This window comes from Panthera onca, chromosome B1 (assembly GCF_046562875.1).
Source record: "Panthera onca isolate mPanOnc1 chromosome B1, mPanOnc1 haplotype 2, whole genome shotgun sequence".
NCBI classification, from domain to species: domain Eukaryota; kingdom Metazoa; phylum Chordata; class Mammalia; order Carnivora; family Felidae; genus Panthera; species Panthera onca.
Genome location: NC_138342.1, coordinates 149,867,046 through 149,890,170, shown reverse-complemented (window position 1 = coordinate 149,890,170; position 23,125 = coordinate 149,867,046). Strand labels below are relative to the sequence as shown.

General features: G+C 35.1%; 2 protein-coding genes across 3 annotated transcripts in view; one reads left to right on the top strand and one right to left on the bottom strand.

Moving 5' to 3' along the window:
• The window catches only part of LOC144616123 (uncharacterized), a 33,967-nt gene that overhangs the window by 8,436 nt on the left and 2,406 nt on the right, over nucleotides 1-23,125 (bottom strand). For both annotated transcript variants that reach the window (XR_013555096.2, XM_078445605.2), the window contains exon 2: nucleotides 21,732-21,793. Coding sequence is in view for 1 of the 2 variants with exons in the window: in XM_078445605.2 (XP_078301731.1) it covers nucleotides 21,732-21,774 (43 nt within the window). In the remaining variant the exon portion in view is untranslated. The remainder of the gene's footprint in view (nucleotides 1-21,731; nucleotides 21,794-23,125) is intronic.
• Nucleotides 283-22,144, top strand: SCRG1 (stimulator of chondrogenesis 1). Its single transcript, XM_060653772.3, has 3 exons — nucleotides 283-433; nucleotides 19,536-19,791; nucleotides 21,918-22,144. The coding sequence occupies exons 2-3, from the start codon at nucleotides 19,550-19,552 to the stop codon at nucleotides 21,970-21,972; spliced, it is 297 nt and encodes a 98-aa protein (XP_060509755.1). The 5' UTR covers nucleotides 283-433; nucleotides 19,536-19,549; the 3' UTR covers nucleotides 21,973-22,144.

Sequence of the window (23,125 nt, the reverse complement as noted above, 5' to 3'; positions counted from 1 at the left end):
TCTCTCACACACACACACACACACACACACACACACTTCTCTTAAATTTAAAATTATTCTTTCTGTGTTCTTTCTAAATTCTTCAGGTTTTATATTTTATTACTCCAAGAGTCTGCCTCCCTGAGGTTCTTGTTCAGACTAGTTATTTCCCTCTGTAAAGAAGCTGTTCAGTTCATCCTTGCCTGGTTTGGAAGAATCCAAAGGAGGCAGTTCTTGCAGCCCTGTCTCACTTCCACTCCCCTCCTCCCCCAGTCCTGGCTGGAGCAGTGAGTCTGTCAATCCTAGGCAAGAGACAAGGCAGACAAAGGTTTATTTGTAAAGGACCTCCTTCTAGCACCTCCTTTTTCCTCCTTTTGCCCAAACTCACCCAGTGAATTGGAGCATTTAAGAACATTCTTCTGCCAAGAAGACCAAAAGGAACGAAGAAGAAAGGGTATGTATTTTTTTTCCTTAAAAATCATTTTGTAGTACATATTCTCTCCAAATTACTGCTATAGATTAAAGCAGAAATGTATTTATGTGTTGAGTCAAAAGAGAAATGCAGAGAGAAAGACATTCTCTAAGGAGATGGATGTATTTTGACAAAGGTGATACCTCCTGGGATAAAGGAAAATAATCAGATTAAAAAGAACTAGAAAATGCTTATTCCTTAACTGGGAGAGTCGCTTAATCATAGGTTTAAAAAGAGACAGCTCCCTCACTGTTATTCCTGATTAATGCCCGTGTCCACTCTGAATCTGATCCCATGTAACAAGACCTTGTTATTCCACCTCTTCAGAACTATGTGAGAATGATGGTATATAAGTTTAGTCTTTTAATGCAGCAGCTATTTCTACGTGAAGTTAACTGCAATGTCTAAGAAAGTAAATGTTTTTGCTTTTAAAAAATCTTGATTCCTAAAAAGGCACTGGTATAAATGTGCGATACAAAGAGCGAATTCACTGAATTCATCCTTGGCGTTCCCACCATGGAACACACTACAGTGTCTGTACTACTAAGATAAAGGGAACACTTTTTCCTTCTTGGGCTTATAAAAATTCCTCTTTAAGATTCCTTAACTTAGTTTATGCAAGCTGTAAAAAGCTCTCCCAAATGTGGGTCCTTTTCTCCGGCGATGGTGATCTATTGTGGCCAGGAAAATAAGTAGAATGGTGCAAGACTGAGTATTAATATCATCTTATAGCATTCTCCCAGAGGCCTGAAGGAAGATCATTTTCAGGGAGGATGTGAACTTCATTTTTCCACTGATGAAGGTCTCTTGGGTGCTTAAGCTGATCATATCTGTTTTAATGATGTTTGAAGGGCTTATCCACTTACTAATATCACCTCTTCTTTAATACACACTTTAAGAAGTTCCATTCCAGAGCTCATTTTACCACAATCCTCTTCTGACACAGTTAATGAGAAAGAAAGATTTTTTTTTTTTAAATAACAGTGTTTTTTCCATCATCAAAGAAAGATGAATGGGAAACATCACAGGCTAGATGGCAATTTTAATCTCTTCCAACTATAATCTTTGTTACTTTAAATGTCAAATTCTGGGCTGGAATTGTCATTTGCTTTTACAGCCTTTGCTTCTCTCTTGCTGTGTTTTGAAAGAAATCTGAAAATGGACTGCCCTTTCTGTCTAATACATCAACTGTGTTTCATTCCACTGCTCTTAATACCAGTTCCCAGAATTGACATCAGTATGAGTATTGCACCATAAATCTCTGAACACTTAAACTGCACAGCCCTGTTAGTTTTGGCCATTAAATGGGATAAGTTTTCTTTTTAAGTCTTCATTTAACTTAACCATTCAAAAGCCTTCTGGTGCCAAATACCCTCACACAATCAGAATTTGCAATTCCCTATCTATATGATTCTCGCAATGATTTGTTGCTTAATTAGAAATATCTTGCCCATCCTTTTGGGATGAGCACTGGGTGTTGTATGGAAACCAATTTGACAATAAACTTCATATATTGAAAAAAAAAAAAGAAAGAAATATCTTGCCCATGATTCTATATCCTCTGCCTTGATCATTTAAAAATTATGCCACTATTGGGATATGAATAGTATCATATAGTTTTAGCAACAATATTAGTTACATAAATTTGAATCCAAAAAAATCAACAGATAGCTATCTAAGGATATCTTGCTTATTCCTTTAAATATTCAGTTTTTAGCTTTATTTTCTTTTGTAATGTGGATGTACTCCAAGAGGAATTTTAAGTGCATGTACTTCAACTGAAATAGAAAAAAAAATAGAGCAGTTTGCTTCAAATTTGCCAAAGTCATTTCGCTCTTGTTGGCACATGAAAATATATGGTTTTGATGGATTGCCAAGGATTAAGGTTGGTGTCTTCTAATGAAAAAAATAATCAATGTATCACAGGAACATACTGGGTCAAACATTTTTCCACTTGCTAAATAAAAGTTAAAGCTATTTATCTGCACTCAAGTAAAAGAAGAAGAGAAACTTTCAGTTCAAACATGTAATTTATAAAGTGCTTAAAAAAAAAAAAAAAACCTACCAGTAAGTGCTTGCCAGGTGTGGAACTTTCCATCATAGTATGTGACTGAGAGACTGTGACAGAAACACTATTTTGTGCTCTGGCATGGACATAGTCAGAAGAAGTTCATGGTATGGCAACATACCCACTTACTTTTCCAGCAATTTATTTGTTCATTCTTTCAGTGAATGTTTTTGGAACATTTACTGTGAGCCCAGTATTAAAGCAGGCACTGTTGAGAGATGCAAAAGATGTGGTAGTTATAGCCCTCGCCTTCATGATGCTGGCATCTCCTCTTCCAGTCCTCTGAATGTTGGCTTGCTCCAGGTTTCAGTCTTTTGTCTCTTCTCTTCTTAATCTATACTCACTACCCTGCCAGTCCCATAGCTATAAATATGATCAATAAACATTCTGATCACTCTCAAATTTTTATTCCTAGCCCTAACCTTCAGACACATACTCAACTGCCTACTCAACCTCTTTACTTGGATGTCTAGTAGGCATCTCAAACTTAACTTGTCTGAAAATTTGCTCTTAAATTTCCCCCAAATTGACCCCACCCAATTCTGCCTCAGTTCAACAAATGTTAATACCACTCAGGTCAAAAACCTAACAGATATCCTTGATTTTTTCCCTCTTGCCCCATATCTTCCATCAACTTTCACCAATAGCCTTTTTCTTCTTCCAATTTTATCTCACCACAACACATCTTCACAGAGCAATCAAGGATTATCTAAGACATTATCAGATCATGTGACTATTCTATCAAAGTCTTCCAGAGGTGGGGCACCTGGGTGGCTCAGTAAGTTAAATGTCTAACTCTTGAATTTGGCTCAGGTCATGATCTCACAGTTCATGGGATTGGGCCCTGAATCCATGCTGACAGCATGGAGCCTGCTTGGGATTCTCTCTCTCTCCCTCTCTCTCTGCCTAACCCCTGCTCATGTGCCCTCCCTCTCTCTCTCTCTCTAAACAAATAAAACTTAAAAAAAAATCTTCCAATGGTTTCCTAATATAGTCAATAAAATCCAAGCTCTTCATCATGTTCTATAAGGCCCTTCATGATGTTTCCATCTCTTCCTTCCTGGTTCTAGGTAAATACACAGAGTGACCAATTTACTCAATGGCCAAATGCCTTTCAGTGAATTTCCCATTTCCAACTGAAGCCATATTCTCTATCATTAATGGGCATTATTTAATAAAATTCACAGTTCTTAAAAGAATGGATTACACATGACTGCTATAGGCACATAGAACAAGGGAGCTACTAGAGTGATATGGGCTGGATCAGGAAAGTCTTCTTAAAAGAGATGAGTTTAAGGTTTGTACTTAATAGATGGTTTGGTCAGAAATTAAAAGAAAGGGAAGAGGTGAGAGGGAACAACAAGGCAAAGACACATATAGGATTGAAGAGATAACTGGTCTGACTTTCTATTCACTGAGCAGTGGTGAATGGTAGATGTGGAGGGAAAGTGGAAGGAAAGCATTAGGATTAATCCCAAGAAGTTCACCACATTTTAGATACCATGGAACCACTGCAGGATCTTCCTTAGGATAAAAAAAAAAGGGGCGCCTGGGTGGCGCAGTCGGTTAAGCGTCCGACTTCAGCCAGGTCATGATCTCGCGGTCCGTGAGTTCGAGCCCCGCGTCGGGCTCTGGGCTGATGGCTCGGAGCCTGGAGCCTGTTTCCGATTCTGTGTCTTCCTCTCTCTCTGCCCCTCCCCCGTTCATGCTCTGTCTCTCTCTGTCCCAAAAAATAAAAAAAAAATAAAAAAAAAAACTTAAAAAAAAAAAAGTGTTTTCAGAGACTAATTCATGTATTACTACATATATGGACCACACATTATTGTATTAGTCACTGGGTATGTGATGGTGAACAAAACAGACTGCCTTCATGGAGTTTCTGTCTTATGGAAATGATAGACATAAAATGAGTAAGCTCATAAGTATATAATTTAAATTGTGATAAATATTATTAGGAAAACGAAGAGGGCACTGTGACAGAATCAAGTTGAAACTACTTTAGATTGGATGGTCAGAGAAAGCCTTTAAAGAAATGATATTTCAATGGAGACCTGAAAGTCAAGAATAAGCCAGGCAAGTAAAGAGCATTCCTTGCAGAGAGGCAGCATGTATAAAAATCCTAACGGAGGAAGAAGGATTTCTATTTAATTATAAGGAAATGGTCTCTATATTTATTGCAATATTTTTAAGTGGGTCAGATGAGCTATTTTCTAACAAACTATAAATTATCAAAATTAACTCAAGAGAAGGAAACAATGTGATATTTAGGACATATTTATATTAGAAATTATTTATTACTTATCTGAAATTCAAATTCAACTGATTATCCTGTATTTCACCTGACAACTTTATATTTTAACAGTATTAAATATATTTTAACAGTATTAAAGACAGTGGCAATATCATATATCTGATCAGAGACACAGGCGTGTAAAAGAGTTCAAGGAATGGGAATGGTGGTATATGGATTTTGAATTCATCTGCTTTTATGCAGCAGGGTGTAGTGGAGATACTCTGAGGAATATATTTACCAATCTTTGTGATGAGTTTGCCCTCAGCTTTTTACTCACTTATCCTTTTCACCTTTTCTCATTATCTTATGACCCTGTACCTCTTTCTCAAACTTCTTCCCTGGTTTATAAGATCTTTCTCTGACTTTTCTTCTATCCAGTCCACAAATGTTAGTTTCCCAGTGTTCTGTCCCTGGTCATCTCAATTTCTCCTTCTTAATACCTTCATTTATGCATACCAAAAAGAAAGACACCAAAATGCTAACAACGCTTATCTCAACATGGACACTAGTTGAATTTTATTCTACCTTTTCTTCTCTTTATTTTCCATATTTTACACTGAGTATTATTACTTTTTTACTAAGTATTTAAAAAAATATTTGCAATCAGGTTTCTGGCTATAATTAGAACTATCTAATGGAAAGAAAGCTTAAGCAGTTAACAGTCATGAAATGAACTCAGGAACAAACTACACCTACATGCATGAAATATATAAAGGGTAATCAGAGCCCAAGTTTAATAAATGCACAACTTTTTCCAAAAGCCACAAGGATTAGACAAAATTAAGCTAGATCACTGAAAATAAGAACATGATTGCATAGTAAACAAAACAAAACAAACCCTAGGGAGACCAAAACTATGTGAAAAATGCTATTGACTAATAAAATAGAAAAATTCTTCAAACACAATTGGCAAAAAAGTTACAAAGAATTTATAACTCTCCCTCCACCTCTCTCCCTACACTTAATTTTTTGATAGAGAGTAATCTGGTAGGAAAGGCTAGAAAAAAGGGAAGTGATCTTTGTTGTTATTGTTGAATCTTCTAATAAAAGTACACACACATATAAATACATATTTTAAGTCAGGTATGAGCTGATTGGAATAAATGATAGTTTTGATAAAAAAGAAAAAATAAAACAGAAATAGGGAAGTGCATTTTAAAGTCAGACAAAACCCTGCCTTCCTGGAGCTTACATTCAAGTTCTGGTAGACATAATATTTTTAACAATTTAGAAGTTCACAAATGCCACAAAAAAAATAGAGCAACTAAGGCAGATTGAGAATATGTGAGGGGAGATACAGTTTTAAACAGAATAGATTTTATTGAGGAGCAGAGTGAACAAAAACTTGAAGAGAGTGAGTAGTTAGACATGCCATTAATTTGTTGGAAGAGCTTTTCTTTTTTTTTTAAATTAATTTATTTATTTTGAGAAAGATAACATGCAAGCAGGGAACAGGAGAGAGAGAGAGAGAGAGAGAGAGAGAGAGAGAATCCTAAGTAGGCTCCATGCTGTCAGTGCAGAGTCAGATGTGGGGCTCAATCTCACAAATCATGAGATCGCAACCTGAGCTGAAACCAAGAGTTGATGCTTAACCAACTGAGACACCCAGATGCCCCTGAAAGAGCTTTTAAAGCAGAGGAATTAACCAGTGCAAAGGCCCTAAGGCAATAAGGTGTCTCGCAATTTGAGGATTAGCTAGAGCAGGAACACCAAGGGGGAAGAGTAGATAATTTCAGAAAGATACCAGAGCCAGATTGCATATGGAGTCCATTGCAATAACTTTAGCTTTAATTGAAGGAATTGGAGTCATTGGAAGAGGATGGGTTTAGTTAATATTTTCTGAATTCTTCTGTACTGCTGGTACTTAGGACAGTGCCTGGCATAAAGGAAGCACTAAAAAAATGTCTGTTACATTGAACCAAATTAAACCAGCTTGCTCCTGTTTTCCTCTCTCTTACATAATTACTTAATTACTGTATCAGTGAGTCCTACATGAGTGCTATTATTTGACTCCCTTGCTTTCCCAATATTGGCTGCTCTTCTGGATACCCTTGCAGCTTGGTCTTTGGTGTGGGCAGAGGAATTCTTTTGTTTATTTTTATTTTTGAGAGAGAGCACATGCACACTTACGTGTGCAGGGGATAGGCAGAGGCAGAGGGAGACAGAGGATCCAAACTAGGCTCTGTGCTGACAGCAGAGAGCCTGATGTAGAGCTTGAACTTACTAAATGTGAGATCATGACCTGAGTTGGGGCTGCATCCTTAACTGACTGAGCAACCCAGTTGCCCCCAAAATAATTGTTCGTGATCCTTTATTTTTTTATATTTTTTTGATGTTTTTATTTATTTTTGAGACAGAGAGAGACAGAGCATGAGCAGGGGAGGGGCAGAGAAAGAGGGAGACATAGAATCTGAAGCAGACTCCAGGCTCTGAGTTGTTGGCACAGAGCCCAACGCGGGGCTCGAACTCACGAGCTGTGAGATCATGACCTGAGCTGAAGTCGGATGCCCAACCAACTGAGCCACCCAGGTGCCCCGATCCTTTCTAACTTTTTAAAAATTTATTTATTTTGAGAGAGAGAGAGAGAAAAGTGAAGGAGGGGAAGAGAGAAAGGGAGAGAGAGAGAGAAACCCAAATAGGCTCTGCACTGTCAGCATGGAGCCAGATGTGGGGCTTGAACTCACAAATCGTAAGATCATGACCTGAGCCAAAGTCAGACATTAAACCAACTGGGCCACCCAGGTGCCCCTTGGGTAGAGGATTTCTAAGTCACCTGAAGCAGTATATGAAGATTTGAGCCTGAAGATAAAAGAATGATTCCAGGCTACTTTTCAGCAGCCTAAATAATCTAGAACAAAATATACAAGCATCATTCCAGAAGTAGGAAGAGCAACCTGAATGGCTCCTTGTGCAAACAAACCATAATGGGTCTTATTTGTTGTAATTTGGGACCCAATAGCTACTTACCCTATCCAACAGATGAGAGTCAGAGCAACCATTAATTCAAATTGGGAAAGGTTGTAGAAGGAAGAAACAACGTTCTGAGAATTTGGCTTAAGGATTAAAATTATCAAAATACCATATAGCTCATTTTTAGAATCTGTAAGATTTGGGTATGTGTCTTTCATATGCCTCCTGAAATAGCTGCAAATAGTATTTAAGAGTAATATGGAAAGCTTTGCTTCTACCCAAGATAGAGTAACAAGAACCAGATTTACTCACTTTTCTGATACAACAATAACAACAACCCCAGAAAAAACATGTGAAACAACCTCTGTCAAAATACTGGATTTAAAGCAGGGAAGGACATCTTCCTATAAGAGATGGGAAACAAATAAGGTATAATTTCCCCCAGTCTATTCCCTTAAAGGAATTTCCAGGCTGAAAAAATAAAAGGAGAGGGAACACAGAATCCAACAGACTACCTGAATTGAGAAATGGATCAGAGAGTCAGAGAGAACAAAGCAGTCACAATTTACAGAAAGAGTACTGGAGAGAAGAAAGATACATAGAGAATGCTGGATGTCTGCAGAGGGCCCCACTGAAGAATTCAGAACACTGATATGTGTGTGCAAATGAGGAAACTATCCGTGGTCAGGGGGAAAAATCGGAAAGAATTAGACAACAGAGTTTATGACACACAAAAAGCCAGGCATACTTGCAGACAGACTGAAAAAACTTGTAACTCATTGACCATTGGATAGGATACTCAGGAAGAAATGGCTTCAATAGTGAGGAATAATTAGCCCTTGGCTGAGTCAGAACCACCTAAGAAATCATAAAAGCAAGCCCTGAAAGAATTAAACTGTTTCCAAGGAACTTAGTTATATCCCAGAACAAAGCACAAGAATATTTATAAGAATACAAAAATATCCAGTACCCAAAAAGGCAAAATTTAAACTGTCTGACATCCAATCAAAGATTACCAGCTATGGGAATGCAAGCTGGTGCAGCCACTCTAGAAAACAGTATGGAAGTTCCTCAAAAAAACAAAAAAACAAAAAACCAACAAACAAACCAACAAACAAAACACAACTACCCTATGACCCAGCAATTGCACTACTAGACATTTATCCATGGGATACAGTGTGCTGTTTTGAAGGGACACATGCACCCCCATGTTTATAGCCGCACTATCAACAATAGCCAAGGTATGGAAAGAGCCCAAATGTCCATCAATGGATGAATGGAAAAAGAAGATGTGGTATATATATACACTGGAGTATTACTCAGCAATCAAAAAGAATGAAATCTTGCCATTTGCAACTAGCATGGATGGATGCTAAAATAAGTTCTTTTGAGAGAAGGAAAATAATATAGGTCAGAAACTCAGATCTACATAAAGAAAGGAAGAGCATGAAATAAAGAATAAGTAAACATAAAAGAAAAACTTATTCTTCTTGTTCTTAATTGATCAAACAGGTAACAGTGTATTCAAAATAATAGCAATAATGTATTCAATTATGCATGTTTATGTATATATCATATATACTTATTATGCTTATATGTAAGTAAAACAAATGACAGTTATGATACAAGGAATGAAGAAAGGAACTAAGATAATTTGTTATTATAGAGTACTCACACTGCTCATGAAGTGGTATAGTATTTTTTAAAAGGGGACATAGATTAGTTGCAAATGTATATTTCAATCTTCAGGGCAACCACTCAAAAAAAAAGTAAAATAAAAAAGGTATAAATGATAAGCTAAGACAGGAGAGAAAATGGAATAATTTTGGGTTTTAATTAACCACAAAAGGAGGCAGAAAAAAAGTCAGAGAGAAAATAGGAACATTTAACAAGGGCAACAAATAGAAAACAAAAACAAATATGGTAGAAATTAGCCCAAATATATCAATAATCACTTTGGATGTCAATGGATGGTCTAAATGTACCAATTAAAAGACAGATCATCAGAGTGGATTAAAAAACATGACCCAATGTTAAATTTTGTATATAATGCTTTATAATTTAAAAGCATTTTTAAATTATTTTTTTCCATTGAGATAAGTGTACTCTTTAATCCACATTTTCTATTTCACCCATCTCTCCACCTACCTCCCTTCTTATAACTATCAGTTTGTTTACTGTAGTTGGGAGTCTGTTTCTTGGTTTCTCTCTCTCTTTTTTTCCTTTGCTCATTTGTTTTGTTTCTTAAGTTCTACATATGAGTGAGATCATATGGGGTTTGTCTTTCTCTGACTGACTTATTTCACTTGGCATTATTCTCTCTAGCTCTATTCATGTTGTTGAAGATGGCAAGATTTCATTCTTTTTTATGGCTGAATAATATCCCATTGTATATGTATATACATATTTACCATTTTTTGTGCTTTGTTATTTATACGTGAAAACTATACATTCAGGATAATTTTATTTTAATATTCCCCATTTTATGAACATTTCCTCAAGTTCATGAAATGTTTAGATTCAATTATTCTAAATTCAAATTGTTATCTTCCACTTCTCTGTGCTGAATTTTGGTTAAGAAAAATAAAATGATTGCTCATATCTATATCTTTTTTCCCATTTTAATTATTTGTGTTTATACCTGTGCCATTCTAACATCTTTAAATACAATCCTCCTCTGGGTCAAATAATAAAAGGATCTCTGAAGGCAGCAAAGATGTTTGAATAAAAGCATGACCAGATTATAATTGTTTTTATTTGTTTTAGTGATAAAATTCAAGTCATACTGAAAAATTCAGTAATATTTAAGAGGGAGGTTGGTTTTGTTTCATCTTTGCTTTTGATTAGTTGGTTGGTTGAACAAATAAATTAAAAATCATGTAGAAGCTCTTGCTCTAAAGTAGGATTGATGGTATTACAAATTTAAAAATAGATTACCCAACAAAATTCTCATCATTCATCATGCTGGTTGACTATTGTTGACTGGTAGATTTTATGGATCATCCACATTAAAGGTTTGTTCTTAAGTACCTTTCCTATTGAATAGTAAATGCTATAGACTAAATTGTGTCCCCCTCCAAATTCGTATGTTGACGTTCTAACCTCCAATGTAACTGTATTTTAGAGATAAGGTCTTTTAGGAGGTAATTAAGATTAAGTGAGGTCATAAGGGCAGGGTCTTAATCTGATAGGACTGAAGAAAAGGAAGAAACACCAGACACTTCTTTCTCTCTCCACGTATGCACAGGAGAAAAGCAATGTGAGGACACGTTGAGAAAGAGGCCAGCTGGTAGCCAATGAGAGAGGACAAATCTGCTGGGATCTTTGACTTCCAGCTTCCAGAACAGTGAGAAATAAATTTCTGTTGTTTAAGCCAGAAACTGTGGCTTATCCAAAGCCATTTTGATATTATATCCAAACTGTGGTATCTTGTTGTGGTAGTTATTATAAGTTTTAGTAAAGAATTGAGAATGATGTTATAAAGAAGAAAAAAAAACATGACCCAACTGTATGTTTTCTATAAGATACCTACTTCAAGTATAAAGACACATAAAAGGGTGCCTGGCTGGCTCAGTTGGAGAAACATGTGACTCTTGGTCTTGGGGTAGTGAGTTCAAGTCCCATGTTGAGTGTAGAGATTACTCAAAATCTTAAAAAAATAAATAAAGACATATATAGATAAAAAGTAAATGGATGGAGAAAAATACACCATACTAACACTAACTGAAGAAAGCAGGAGCAGCTATATTTATTCGAGACAGAGTAGATACCAAAAGACGGTTATCAGGAATAAAGTAGGATATTACATAATGATAAAGGGGTGAATGCTCTGGTAAGACATAGCAATTCTTAATGGGTATGTGCTTAACAAAAGAGCATCAAACTTCACTAGGTAAAAACTGATAGGATTGTGAGGAAAAAGAGATGAATCATTATTTATCATATATTTCAATATCCCACAGAAATGGACAGATCCAGCAGGCAGAAAATCAGTAAGGACACAACAGAACTCAACACCACCACCAATGGACTGAATATAATTGACATCTATAGACTACTTCACCCAATAATAGCAAAATAGACATTCTTCTCACAATCACATGGGACATTCACCAAGACAGAGATCATAAAACAGCCCAGAGATCTGGGCCATAAAACACAACTTAATAAATGGAAAAGAACACAAATTGTACAGTGTCTTCTCTCAGATCATAATGGAATTAAACTAAAAATCAGTAACAGAAAGAGAACTGGAAAATCCCAAAATAGGTGGAGATTAACATAATTCTAAATAACATATTGGTGTTAAAAAGAAATTGCAAGAGAAATTTTAGAATATTTTGAACTAAAAGAAAGAGAAAACAAGTGAAATAAGTCAGAGAAACATAAAATGCCATGACTTCACTTATATGTGGAATCTAACAAACAAAAACAAAAATAAAAACAAAAAAGAGAAACAAGATTCATAAATATAGAGAACTAGTGGTTGTCCAAGGAGAGGGGTTGGAGAATAGGCAAAATAGGTGGAAGAGATTAAGAGGTACCCATTCTCCAGTTATTTTTTTTTTAATTTATTTTTTTAACTTTCCACATTTTTTTAAATTTTATTTTTAATTTTTTTAAAATTTACATCCAAATTAGTTAGCATATAAAGCAACAATGATTTCAGGAGTAGATTCCTTAGTGCCCCTTACCCATTTAGCCCATCCCCCCTTCCCAAAGCCCCTCCAGTAACCCTTAGTTTGTTCTCCATATTTATGAGTCTCTTCTGTTTTGTCTCCCTCCCTGTTTTTATATTATTTTTGTTTCCTTCCTTGTGTTCGCCTGTTTTGTCTCTCAAAGTCCTCATATGAGTGAATTCATATGATTTTTGTCTTTCTCTGACTAATTTCACTTAGCATAGTACCCTCCAGTTCCATCCACGTAGTTGCAAATGGCAAGATTTCATTCTTTTTGATTGCCAAGTAATACTCCATTGTGTGTGTGTGTATAAACATATATACATATATATATATAATAAACATATATATATACATATACATATATATACATATATACATATATGTATATATATATCATCTTCTTTATCCATTCATCCATCGATGGACATTTGGGCTCTTTCCATACTTTGGCTATTGTTGATAGTGCTGCTATAAACATGGGGGTGCAGGTGTCCTTTCAAAACAGCACACCTGTATCCTGTGGATAAATGCCTAGTAGTGCAATTGCTGGATCGTAGGTTAGTTCTATTTTTAGTCTTTTGAGGAACTTCCATACTGTTTTCCAGAGTGGCTGCACCAGCTTGCATTCCCACCAACAATGCAAAAGAGATCCTCTTTCTCTGCATCCTCGCCAACATCTGTTGTTGCCTGAGTTGTTAATGTTAGCCATTCTGACAGGTGTAAGGTGGTATCTCATTGTGGCTTTGATTTGTATTTCCCTGATGATGAGTGATGTTGAGCATTTTCTCACGTGTCAGATGGCCATCTGGGTGTCTTCTTTGGAGAAGTGTCTATTCATGTCTTTTGCCCATTTCTTCACTGGATTATGTTTTTTTGGTATTGAGTTTGATAAGTTCTTTATAGTTTTGGATACTAACCCTTTATCTTGATATGTCATTTGCAAATATCTTCTCCCATTCTGTTGGTTGCCTTTTAGTTTTGCTGTTTCCCTCGTTGTGCAGAAGTTTTTATTTTGATGAGGTCCCAGTAGTTCATTTTTGCTTTTGTTTCCCTTACCTCCCAAGACGTATTGAGTAAGAAGTTGCTGCGGCCAAGATCAAAGAGGTTTTTGCCTGCTTTCTCCTCAAGGATTTTGATGGCTTCATGTCTTACATTGAAGTTTCTCATCCATTTTGAGTTTATTTTTGTGTATGGTGTAAGAAAGTGGTCCAGGTTCATTCTTCTGCATGTCACTGTCCAGTTTTCCCAGCACCACTTGCTGAAGAGACTGTCTTTATTCCATTGGATATTCTTTCCTGCTTTGTCAAAGATTAGTTGGCCATACGTTTGTGGGTCCATTTCTGGGTTCTCTATTCTGTTCCATTGATCTGAGTGTCTGTTCTTGTGCCAGTACCATACTGTTTTGATGGTTACAGCTTTGTAGTATAGCTTGAAGTCTGGGATTGTGATGCCTCCTGCTTTGGTTTTCTTTTTCAAGATTGCTTTGGCTATTCAGGGTCTTTTCTGGTTCCATATAAATTTTAGGATTATTTGTTCTATCTCTGTGAACCCATTCTCAGTTATAAATTAAATAAGTCACAGGGATAAAAATTACAGTATAGGGAATATAGTCAACAATATGGTAATAACTTTGTATAATGACAGATGGTAACTACATTTATCATGGTGAGCATTTCATAATGTACATAACTGCTGAAACACTATGTTATACACTTGAAACTAATATAATATATTGACTATACTTCAATAAAAAAATAAAAGGAGGAAATTAGGAGAAGTGGAAAAATTTAAACAATGACTTATGATATTTGATATCAAACAATTGGATGATATGAAGAAATTATTAAATATTTTTGGTGATAAAGAATATTGTGTTATGTTTTCAAAAAGTCCTTACCTTTAGTGAAATATACTGAAATATTTGTAGATAAGATGAGATGCCTAGAATTTGCTTCAAAGTACCCAAAACTGAGGGAGAAAAAAAGTGGAGGTATAGGTGGAAATAAGAGAGGCGAAGGGGTGACAATAATTGAAGTTAGCAGATAAGTATATGGAGGTGCATTAAATTGTTATCTCTACTTTTGTATATACTTGAAGTTTTTCACAATAAAAAGAAAATAAAAATCAATACTTTAATAACAAACAATTAGAGCAGAAATCAATGAAATTAAAAACAGGAAATCAATAGAGAAAATCAATGAAACCAAAAGTTGGTTCTTTAAAAAGATTTAAAAAATCAACAAGCCTCTAGCCAAGCAAACTAAGAAAAGAAAGAGTACACAAACTACTAACATCAGAAATGAAAGAAGGAACATCACTACAGATCCCATGGAAATTGAAAGGATAATAAAGCAATACTATGAACAACTCTATGCCCATAAATCTGTTAAGCTAGATGAGTGAACCAACTTCTTACAAGGCACAGTTTGCCAAAATTCACACAGATATAGACAATCTGAATAGATATATATCTATGAGAGAAATTAATAATAATTAATATCAATAATTATTTAATTATTAATTAATTAATAATTAGTAATAATCTCTGCACACAGAAAGCACCAGACTCAAATGATTTCCCTGGTAAATTTTATGAAACATTTGAGGAAGAAATTATACCAATTCTCTACAATCTCTTTCAAAGGATAGAAGCAGAGGGAATATTTTCTAACTCATTCTATAATGCCAAGACCAGAAAAAGACATTACAGGAGAAGAAAGCTATAAGACCAATATTTCTCATGAACATGGATGCAAAAATTCTCAGCAAAATATTAGCAAATTGAATCCAAACAAGAATAAAAAGAATGATATGGTACAATCAAGTGATTGATGTATGCAAGGCTGGCTCAACATTTGAAAATCAATTAATGTAATCCATCATATCAGTTGGCTAAAAAAGAAAAATCACATTATCATATCAGTAGATGCAGAAAAATCATTTCAGGAAACCTAATACCCATTCATAATAAAATCTCTCAGTAAACGAGAAATAGAGGGGAACTTTCTCAATTTGAGAAAGACTATCTACAAAAAACCTACAGCTAACATCCTTAATGGCGAGAAACTCAAATCTTTCCTAAGATCAGGAACAAAGCAAGAACATGCCCTCACCACTCTATCATACTGAAAGTCCTTGCTAATGTAATAAGGCAAGTAAAGGAAATAAAAGGTATATAAAGTAGGAAAGAAGACATAATACTATCTTTGCAGATGACATGATCATCTATGCAGAAAATCCAAAAGAATCAACCACAACAACAACAAAAAACTTACAGCACTTGTAAGTAATTAAAGCAAAGTTGTAGGATATAAAGTTAATATTGAAGCATCAATTGCTTTCCAACATACTAACAATGAATAAGTGGAATTTTAAACTAAACACACTAAACACAATACCATTTATATTAGTGCCCCCAAAATAAACTATTTAGGTATAAATCTAACAAAATATATACAAGATCTACATGAGAAAAACTACAAAACTCAGTTGAATAAAATCAAAGCATTAAATGGAGAGATATTCCATATTCATGGATAGAAAGATGCAATATAGTCAAGATGTTAATTCTTCCCATCTTGATCTACAGATTCAATGCAATCCCAATCAAAATCCCCAAAAGTTATTTTGTGGATACTGACAAAATGATTCTAAAGTTTATATGGAGAGGCAAAAGACCCAGAATAGTCAACACAATATTGAAGGAGAAGAACAAAGCTGGAGAACTGATGCTACTTGATTTTAAGATTTATTATAGAACTGCAGTAATCAGAACAGTGTGATACTGATAAAAAAAATAGACAAATAGTTTAACGGAACAGAGTAGAGCTCAGAAAAGGAATCCCAAAAGTATAGTCAACAGATCTTTGACAAAGGAACAAAGGCAATACAATGGGCAAAGAGAGTGTCTTCCCAAATGGTGCTGGAACAACTGCACATCCACATGCAACAAAATGAATCTACAGACTCTACATCCTTCGCAAAACTTAACTCAAAATGGATTACAGACCTAAAAGGAAAATTCACATCTATAAACCTCCAAGAAGATTAACATAGGAAAAAAAACCTAGATGACCCTGGATATGGTGATGTCTTTTTAGAGACAACATCAAAGATATGATCCACAAAAGAAATAATTAATAAATTAAACTATATATCAGTTAAAATTTCTCTGTGAAAGAAAATGTCAAGAGAATTAGACAACAAGCCACAGGCTAGGAGAGAATATTTGTAAAAGACACATCTGATAAAGGGCTGCTATCTAGCATGTACAAAAATTTATTAAAACTCAACAATAGGAAAACAACCAATGATTAAATAATAGGCCAAATGGGGTGCCTGGGTGGCTCAGTTGGTTGAGTGTCATACTTTTGATTTCAGCTCAGGTCATGATCGTGGCTCAGGTCATGATCCTAGGGTCATGGGAACAAGCCCCACATTGGGTTCTGTGCTGAGTGTGGAGCCTGCTTAAGATTCTCTCCCTCCCTCTCTCTCTCTCCTTCTGCCCCTCTCCCTTGCTTGTGTGCTCTCTCAAAAAAAAAAAAAAAAAAAAAAAAAAAAAAAAAAAAAAAAAAAAAAAGAAAAGGTCAAAGACCTTAACAAACACCTCACCAAAGAAGATATACAGATGGTAAATGTATGTATGAAAAGATGCTCCACATCATATGTCATCAAGGAAATACAAATTAAAACAACAATAAGATACCCCTACACACCTATTAGAATGTTCAAAATCCAGAACACTGACCACACCAAATACTGGTGAGGGTATGGAACAACAGGAATTCTCAAATGTTGCTGGTGGCTATGCAAAATGGTACAGTCACTTTGGAATACAGTTTAGCAGTTTCTTGTAAAACTAAACATATTCTTATCACATAACCTGCAATTGTGCACTTTGGTATTTATCCACAGGAGTTGAACTGGCCCATAGATATTTACAGCAGTTTTATTCATAATTGCCAAAAATTGGAAATAACCAATGTCCTTGAGTAGGTAAATGGATAAACTGTGGTACATCCAGACAATAGAATATCATTTAGTACTAAAAGAAATGAGCTGTCATGAAATGAAAAGACATAGAGGAAACTTAAATGCATTTTACTAAGTGAAAGAATCCAATCTGTAAAGGCTACATATGGTATGATTGCAACTATATGACATTCTGGAAAAGGTAAAACTATAAAGACAATAAAAAACACCAATAGCTGCCATGGGTTAAGGAGGGAGAGATGTATACGTATATCACAGAAGACTTTTAGGGCTGTGAAAATACTCTGTATGATATTATAATGATAGAGAAATGTCATTATACATTTGTCCAAACCAAAGAATGTACAACACCAAGCATGAACCTTAAGTTAAAGTATGGATTTGGGGAGATTGTGATGTGCCAGGTAGGTTCATCATTGGTTTGAGAAAAAAAGTAACATTCTGGGGGCACCTGGATGGCTTAGTTGGTTAAGTGTATGACTTTGGCTCAGGTCATGATCTCACGGTTCGTGAGTTTGAGCCCTGCATGGGGCTCTGTGCTGACAGCTCAGAGCCTGGAGCCTGCTTCAGATTCCGTCTTCCTCACTTTCTCTGCCCTTCCCCAACTCATGCTTTGTCTGTCTCTCAAAAATAAATAAACATTTAAAAACAAATGAAAAAAAAAGTACCATTCTGGTGAGTGAAGTTGATATCTGGAAGACTATGCATGTGTGAGGGCAGGGAGTATATGGGAAATCTGTACCTTCCTTTCAATTTTATTATAAACCAAAAACTACTCTAAAATTGTCCTTCTGTAAAATCCATAATCTTACCTAAATTAATTCACCTTTGAGATGTATCTAACCATTGAAAACTTCATACAAAATTTCCTTTCAACAACATTGTTTTCCTTCAAAGTACGATATACATATATATCTTCCTCTCTTTTTTTAATGTTTGTGTATTTATTTTGAGAGAGAGTCAATTTATTTATTTTGAGAGAGAGTCTGTGCTGTCAGCACAGAACCCAACACAGGGCTCAATTTCCTGAGCCACGAGATCATGACCTGAGCCAAAATTAAGAGTTCAACGCTTAAATGACTGAGCCATCCAGGTGCCCCTCTTCCCCAATTTTTAATACTTCATGGTAGGAAAGATACTTTGGCATCAAGATTAAATCTGAATGGCTGTGGATTCTGATCTGATTCCTCCACTATTTTGCTAGTTTCCTGTACTACAATAGCCTCACCTTTTCATGTCTAACATGAAAGCCAGAGAAACCTGATTAAATAGATGAGGACTATTCCACAGTTGTATGCAAATACCATATTTAAAGAATTATCTCCTGGAAGAGGAATTACACTTGTTTGGTATGACCCCAAGAACTCAAACTGGGACTGGTTTGGTAGGAGCTACAGAAAAATACTTTACAGTAAGGGAAATGTTAGAACTGCATCAGTGGAGTTTATGTTGACTTAGTCAATAATGAGCTCCCCAGCATGGTAGGTGTTCAAGAACAGGCTAAATGTTTATTAGGGGGAATTCAAGCCTCTGTTTTCAACCAAGGTGAAGATGAAGTAATCTATGTGGGATAAAACTTCACAATATTACTAAAAATTTGCAACAAAAATGAGCCCCAAAATAATTCTGCTGGATTTAAAAAACTTAATTGAGCAATAAATATATGTGTAGACTATCATTTGTCAATGTCAGAATAGATAGTTTTTTTATTCCTGCAGGCTGGAACCCAACTTCTTGGACAATGTTGTTAGAATATGCAAATCAAGAACAAGTAAACTCGATGATATTTGTCCTAGAAATTCACTTGAGTTTAACCACCTTAAAGAGCAGTTTTTCTCTGCTGAATGTACCAAAAACAAAAAATTACTTTGAATACTTAAAATTGCGGATTCTGGCTCTTACTATCACCTCTCCCAGTCCCCAGCATTTCATATTTAATGTTTCTTTGTGGAACCCAGGCATTTGATTTTAAACAATTATTCTATGGGATTTTTATTGTCAGTAGTCATAAAATTACACTGAGAAACACAAAGAAAAGAGTAGAAAAGATCAACTACCAATCTTTCTATCCAAGTGTTTATGACAATGCTACAGAACTTCATGTTCAGGCTGACACATTTTGCTTTTTTTCTATCTCAGGGCAAAGAGCCAAAATGAAATTGATAGTTCTTGCTGTCACTGTTGGCCTAACTTTGCTGCTAGGAGTCCAAGCCATGCCTGCAAATCGCCTCTCTTGCTACAGAAAGATACTCAGAGATCGCAACTGTCACAACCTTCCAGAGGGAGTAGCTGACCTGACAAAGATGGATGTAAATGTCCAGGATCATTTCTGGGATGGGAAGGGATGTGAGATGATCTGTTACTGCAACTTCAGCGAATTGCTCTGCTGCCCAAAGTAAGGAAATGTAATTGCAAAGTATATAGCTATGAAATGTATGCACAACGACTCTTTTTTTAAGACAAACTTTATAATGTGTTTGCTGAAATTAATCACCCTTCTTTAGTAAAATCCTAATTAAATCTCAGGTTTTTTCTAGAATCATCACCATTGTATACGGAACTGAATGTTTTCATTTAAAAAAACAGAGTTTGGCAGATTTTAATAAAACTAAATGAAATCCAGAAAATAACACTCCAATACATTAAATTCTAAATTCCCTGACTTTACCACAAAAAAAAAAAAAAAAAAAAAAATGCCAGCAGAGGTCAACTTCAAGGTTGATATCTTAAATCAACGTGAACTAATAAAAGGCTTTAGATAAAAGATCCTACTGAACAGGACCAATTAACTGGGCAGAAAAGTGGTAATGGTCAAAGAAAAAGTTTCTAGCTCTATATATAAGTTAACTAGAAATGAACTAAATAAAAACTAGCTACTGATTTGGAAAGTAGGCACATTTTAAGTATAATACAACAGTAGATAAATCAGTAACTTTTTTTGGTTCTTGTTCTTAAAATCGTCTTCCTCTGGGTTACTAAAGAGTCTCAAATCTATGATCTTGGCTATTTCATACTGAAATTAGCTCTTTCAAATTACTTACAACATAGGTCATCATATTTTCATTTTTCTAAAAAAAACCTGTGACATAGAAAGGGCAGATATAATCATCCTATCAAGAAAAGGTGCAGAGAGGTAAAATGACCAGCACTATCCCACACAACTGGTTAATACCAGTACTGACATTAAAATCCAGGTCTTCTGATTTGGACCAGATATTTTTTTTTAACAAGGCAGTTGGTTCTTAATGTGCGGTTCCCAGAACAGCAGCTTCAATGTCACCTAGTTCTTGTTAAAAATGCATGTCTATCCTTGAGCCTTAGACCAGACCTACTGAATCAGGAATGCTGGAGATAAGGCATAGCAATTATGACTTAACAAGCCCTGTAGGTGATTCTGCTAAAAGTCTGAGAATCACTTGTACTAAATATCAAGAACTTGAGTTAACTGATGCATTAAAATGACTTAATTTTTCCCAGACTACACAAATGAAATGCCATTTAATATTGAAATACCATTTTCGCTTTTTTGTAATTGTAAGACTTGAAGCCAATTAACTGAAATGTATTTGTATTTATTTTATGATATAATTTTGTCATCATCTGTGTTAATGGATGAGAACAGAAGTCTGGACATACAAAAGTACTTTCTATCTGATTTTAGTTACCTTTTCCCCAGTCCCAACAGATTTACTTTGCTAAGTTTATTTCCTTTTTCCTTCCACTGTCAACACAAATTTTAATTTGCCATCCTGTTTTCTTTTCATTTTTGTTGAAATATAATTGACAGCACTGTAGAAGTTTAAGGTGTACAGCATAATAACTTGATAGACATCTATTACATAATGATTATCATAATAAGTTTAGTTAACATCCATCACCTCAAGAAAAAATTTTTTCTCTTGTGATGAGAACTTTTAGGGTTTATTCTCTTAGCAACTTTCAAATATATGACACAGCACAGTAAACTATACTTACGTTGTAGTTTACAGACGAAGTATATTTCTAATGAGCCATTGTAATACAATTTTATATTATCCCATGCATTTTTATACTTTACCTTTTGTGACCTTTTCAACAACAGTAGGATTGAATAGTTTAACATTTGTCCTTTCCCTATAAAGCCTAGAAATTTGTTTTTTGACTTTTCTAAGAATTTTTTAACCTTATATTTCTTATCTGTAGATTTAAACTTCATGGCCCATCCCCACTCACATCAGAAAAATAGTATTTTTGGTATGATCATAAGGTTTTGAAATCATTTAATTTTTCCTTTTCTTTATAGGTGAAGGATAGCATAATATCAATGGCAAATGGGAGGAAAGTAGAATTGATTACCTTCTTGGTCTTTGTTGCTTCTGTGGCAAGTCCTCCCACTCATTCGCTTTGTAGTTTATTCCCTAAAAAGAATAGTTATATCTGAAATCCTGGAAATCATTGTCCATTTTTAATCCAGAAAAGATTAATAGATATCTATTATCTCAGTTTTCAGCTGAATTTAACTTGTGTCCTACTCTCTTTCAGGGATATCTTCTTTGGACCAAAGATCTCTTTTGTGATTCCTTGCAACAATCACTGAGAATCTTCATGTATTCCAGAGAACGTCATCTTTCATTTCCCACATACTGCACTATATCAACATAACTGCATTTCAAGTTTCTATCCAGTGCAATAAAGCACAGATTCTATACATTCTTACTTGTCTAAAACAGTAAACTTGAGTTAAATAATAAAAAATAATTCAATTTGAATTTTCTCTGTGGAGATTGTTGGTACTGGTTAAAAATTTTGGTTAGAATGGCACCTGGGTGGCTTAGTTGCTTAAGCATCTGACTCTTGATCTCATTTCAGGTGTAGTAATCTCAGGGTTGTAAGTTTGGGCTCTGTGCTGGGTGTGAAGCCTACTTAAAAAAAAAAAAAAATAAACAAACAAAGAAAAGGAAAGGAAAGAAAAGAAAAATTTTGCCTAGAAAATTTTCAATTGTGAGGTGTTCAGTAGGCTCAGTAGAAAAATTTTTGAATAGTTGAATAGCCATAATCCTGGCTCAAAGGTGGAGAACTTTTAGTTCTTAGTTGATAGTTACTGACCATGTAAACTTAGTGGAAAGAATCAGATATAAACTGAAGTTCTTAGAAGAGAATCTAGAAGTTTTCTAGTAAGAGGGTAAAAGGACTGGGGCACCTGGCTGGTTTGGTTGGTAGACCAGGGTCCTGAGTTCCAGCCCCATGTTGGGCATAGAGTTTACTTTAAAAGAAAAAAACAACAACAACAAAAAACCCAAACAAACAAAAACAAAAGGGAGCCAATATTTAAGTACACATTATTATGTATGCCAAATATTTCAAGTCCATTTTCACTTCACTCTCCCAAAAAACAACAAAACCTTCACGGTAAGTATTCTTAAACCCATTTTTCAGATGCTAACTTAAGATAATTGCTAAAAATCAAGGCAGAATTTGAACAGAGTTCTAATTCCAAAGCCCATACACTGCACACTCACACATAGAGCTCTATTCTCAAAATTATGATGTTTATCCCTGATGTATCAATTTTTCTTGAGAATAACATATTAAAAGAAATTTTTAATGGATTAAAGTCACATGAATGTTAAAGGTAAATCTTCAAAGATATTTTCTGATAGAGGCAGCTTCAGACTATGCCCCATATCTCAGGAGGTATGCATTGACTAGTGGCCATCAGTGATAATTTCAGAAAGTCCTTCATTCTATAA

Coding starts and splice junctions, on each gene's coding strand:
- SCRG1 (XM_060653772.3), top strand. CDS start 19,550: ATGAAATTGATAGTTCTTGCTGTCACTGTTGGCCTAACTTTGCTGCTA. Junction 19,792..21,917: donor GAATTGCTCTGCTGCCCAAA/GTAAGGAAATGT, acceptor ACTCTCTTTCAG/GGATATCTTCTTTGGACCAA.